General features: G+C 52.5%; 1 protein-coding gene across 1 annotated transcript in view; it reads right to left on the reverse strand.

Moving 5' to 3' along the window:
* The window catches only part of LOC104132085 (ADAMTS-like protein 2), a 14,922-nt gene extending 11,086 nt beyond the window's left edge, over positions 1-3,836 (reverse strand). The window contains exons 1-3 of the mRNA XM_035900738.1: positions 3,598-3,836; positions 1,329-1,404; positions 724-826 (exon numbers count right to left, since the gene is read on the reverse strand). Coding sequence (XP_035756631.1) covers positions 724-826; positions 1,329-1,404; positions 3,598-3,836 — 418 coding nt within the window. The remainder of the gene's footprint in view (positions 1-723; positions 827-1,328; positions 1,405-3,597) is intronic.

A 3,836-nucleotide genomic window follows, 5' to 3' on the forward strand; every position in this document is an offset into this window, starting at 1 on the left:
GCAGTGCCAACCCCTGTGCCAGACACGGGAATCTGTATCAGCAGATCCCAGGCCACACACAAATATACAAGAGCAAGTAAGACCTGTAAAAGGGGTACTGACTGTGTGGGGCTGTGGCCAGCTACACTCCATCCAGCTGAGCAACTGAAGCTAGAGATGCAGATGTTTTATGTCTCCTTGGCAGCTAATAGAAAGAGAAAAACAAGCGGGTCCAGAAAGAGGGTAATATCTCAGGTGAGCTGAATCTGAGCCTCAAGGGCCACCTAGCAACCCATGTGAAGGAATTTGTCTTGCCTGTGCAGGAAACTGATGGGCATCTTGCTCAGAACAACCCACCACCAGTCCAGTGGGAAGCATGCTGGGTGACAGAGGCAGCCAAAATGGTAGAAGGCACAAAGAGCATGAACACCCACTCTCCAAGATGACTGCTGGTTAGCCAAGACAACTCAGAGAAGCCTGTGTACTGTCTGCCCACCAGTGCTTGCTGATGTAGGATCCAAAACAGGAGCAACGTGGTGAGAGAGAAGGCCTGGCTGGGTGGAGCGGTTCTGTGAAGAGACAGGGAACGATTTCTCCAAAGCAGGGAGCACAGGGAAGCACTTCCAGACCAGCCAGGAGCATCCATCCCTTGTCCCCTAGGATCTTCCCCTTCTCCTGTTGCCTGAGAAGATCCTGTGGGTGTTTTCTCACCCTGATCTTTTGCATGAAGCTGTGAAAACGCACCTGGATAGAGGGGCATCCAGTGGTAGTAGCGCTTTCCAAAGGCTTTGGCATTGAAACTGGAGCACTGCTGCTGTTTGAAGCTTGCTGTGTTGGCTGGGCAGGACTATGGAAGAAATAAATGTGATCAAAAGCTCCTTGTGTCACAGCCATGGTTGTGACAGCTGCTTGTCCCTCCTGCATCCTTGGAGGATGAAAATGCCCTGCCCACCCTGGAAGGAATCAGTGATGGACTTCAAGGTGCTGTAATACAGGCAGAAAGGCCAGGCCTCCATTGCCAAGGGCCCCTCAGACAGCTGTATTTCACAGTCCCACAAAAATTACTTCCAGCAAAGGCAAAAGCATACTGGAAAACCTTTGTCCCACCTCACAACAAATATGGTTTTACAACCTTTTCCCCCACCTCTCAGTCCCAAAGAGTAGAGCCCATCTCCCACATCTTCAAAGGCACACCATCAACCACTCCAGGAGTGGATTGTACGCCTTGTCTGCATTCCTCTGATGGACCAGTCGCACCCTGAGAGCTGCTGCTCTTCCAGCTCCAAATGAGATCCCCCTGAGGCCCACATCCCCCAGTGTGGACCAGTGAGTACTGAAGTGGTTCTCACCTGCTGCTGGCACAGCTGGTAGTGCTTGGCTTGACCAACACACATGGTGCTGTTTGTTCCCTGGGGCATCTGGAGCCTGCAAAGAAAATGAGCTGGAGGTCTGTGAAGTACTAAGGTATTGAGGATGACAGAGAAGTCAGGCCTGACTTAACGGGGAGAAGCAAAGTGGGCATTTTATCAGAGCAAAGCTTTCTGGATCTAGACTAGCCAACAACTCCTCTAAAACACATTTTCAGTGCTTTTAGGTGGACTGTGATTTTAGACAACTCTAGGTTTGGGGCAGGTTGGGCAGACGGGGAGCAACTGCACTATCACCACCACTGCGTCCCTTCACCTCTGAGCTCCAAAAGAGTTCATGTGATAAAGGGACCCTCAGGATCCATCACTCCCATGGAAGCATCCAGGATTTGCAGCAACCAGGGCAGCTGATTTCAGGATTCACTGTGCAGTAAGTAGGCAGTGAGATGGCACTTCTCATAGGGACTGGCCACCTCAAAAGATTAGCAGAAAAGGCTTGGTGCAGATGAGGGACCAAAACCATGGGAATTTCTCCTGCTATGGCCAGCAGGAGTGATCCAAGGGATACTGGAGTCTTTGATGAAAAGGCAAAAAAATTCTTGAAAGCTGGGAAGACGTAGGGAGAATGGCTGAGACCACAGATTAAGGCAATGTGGTCTGCGGAAAGAACAGCAGCAGACAATGTATTGGGAACTTTGGCTGCACTGTGTAATGAAGAACCCCATAGCCATATTCAAGCTGGACTGGCCAGAGGTACTGCAGAGCAATGCTTTACATGATACAGGCAAAGCCTAAATTTGCACCAAAAGGCTTGAAAACTGCCATTCCTTTCAGCTGAAGCAGAGGCTGCCTTCAGACTCAGGCAGAATTGTTTTGTGGGCATACTTGGCTCACACTTAAGCCGTTCTCCTTAAAGCCGCAGAAAACTTTTGGCTGGGTTTTACATTGGGCCTTTTTTTTTTTTTTTTAAATTCAGGCTTGAACCCTGGAGTAAAATGTCACAGCAAAGCCCTCCCCTCCCCAGCTGTGAAGTCAAGGATAGAGCAGATGCCAAATGGAGAGAAAAATCTCTCTTCTGGCAGCAGGCAAAGGGCAGACGGCCTGCTCTGGCTGTGTGGGGGTGTGGGACAGCCCCAGGCTCCCTCCCGCCCTCTGTTTCCCACTGCTCTCCCATGATGGCCACAGCGTGCTGGGGAGGAGGAGCAGCAGCAGAGACATTGGCAAGCCCACTTAGCAGGGAGGCCATGTCCAGACGGAAGGTACTGCAGCACATCTGGACCCTCACCGTGCTGCCAACCAGCCCACATAAAAGGAGTTTTCTGCTGCAGGAAGGAGAGCAGGTGGGGGCCCTAGTTTGAGCTTCCTCTGCTCAGGAGTGCATTCATGCAGAAGGGAAAGGGGCCGAATGTGGAGCAGGCAGCCCCCACGGGCTTGCTGTGCTGCAGGATGTGGGCTCTCATTAACATCTCAGGAGTCTGGAGTAGCAGGTTATTGAGGTGCCCAAGGAGGAGGAGGGCTTGCTGGCAAGGTGACCCCGAGGGGACAGCAGGAGTTCAGGCAGCTGAAGTTCTCCAGCTCTCCCCACTCCCACAAACCCTGTCCAACCAATACCAGGACTGTAGCAGCTGCAGGGGACAAATGTGGCTATAGGGGACAAAGGAGATGCTGTCAGGTGACAGCCAGATAAATGACAGAGGGAAAAAGACTTGCAAGCTCTGCAGGAAATAAGGAGGGGAAATTGCTGAGATGTGGCTGAGCTGGTTGCTGCCAGGAGTAAATCAAGTCCTCAGAAGGCGTCTGGGAATATGTACCCACATCCTTAGCACAGGAACTGGCTACAAATCAGGGTTAGGTTGGTCAGAGTAGCCATGGTAAACAAGGGTTTGTGAAAGAAAAAGGAAGAGGCATAAAGCTAGTCTTCTCCAGCCCACAACCCTGTCATTTCAAGTCTCTTGCAGACCCCAAGAGGGGACCAACCCCTTGCTCCCCATCAGATGAGCCAGGCTGAGTAACAGGCTTGTTGCCTGCCCCACTGCTGTGTGCTTCTCCCTCATTAGCCCTCCCCATCACTGCCTGCTCACCATCTACCCCACAGGCAACAGTTGCCTTCCTTTCCAAGTGGCTGCAGAAGAGAGAAGGGATGACGATGCAAACTCAGGAGGTCTGGCCCAAAGATGCAAGCTGGGGGCACCCTATTTCCCTCCTGGTGCTTGAGGCGTGGCCAAGGGCACAGGGCCAGGACACAACTCACCTCTGTTGCAAGCAATGCCTCTCCCGGGACATCACGCCTCCCCCACAGGACCGGGAGCAGGTGGACCAGGAGCTCCACTCTCCCCACCACTTGGTGACTTCTTCATCCCAGGGGCCAGCTCCATCTGCTACCTCACTACTGTCCTGACAGAAACAGAGCATGGTTAGCTGGAGAACCTGGTTCCTCACCACCCTGGGCAGAGAAGGGCCTTCCAAAGGCAGCTCCCCCAGGGAGCACAT

The sequence above is a fragment of the Egretta garzetta genome, unplaced genomic scaffold (genome assembly GCF_000687185.1).
Source record: "Egretta garzetta isolate BGI_Z169 unplaced genomic scaffold, ASM68718v1 scaffold598, whole genome shotgun sequence".
NCBI lineage: Eukaryota > Metazoa > Chordata > Aves > Pelecaniformes > Ardeidae > Egretta > Egretta garzetta.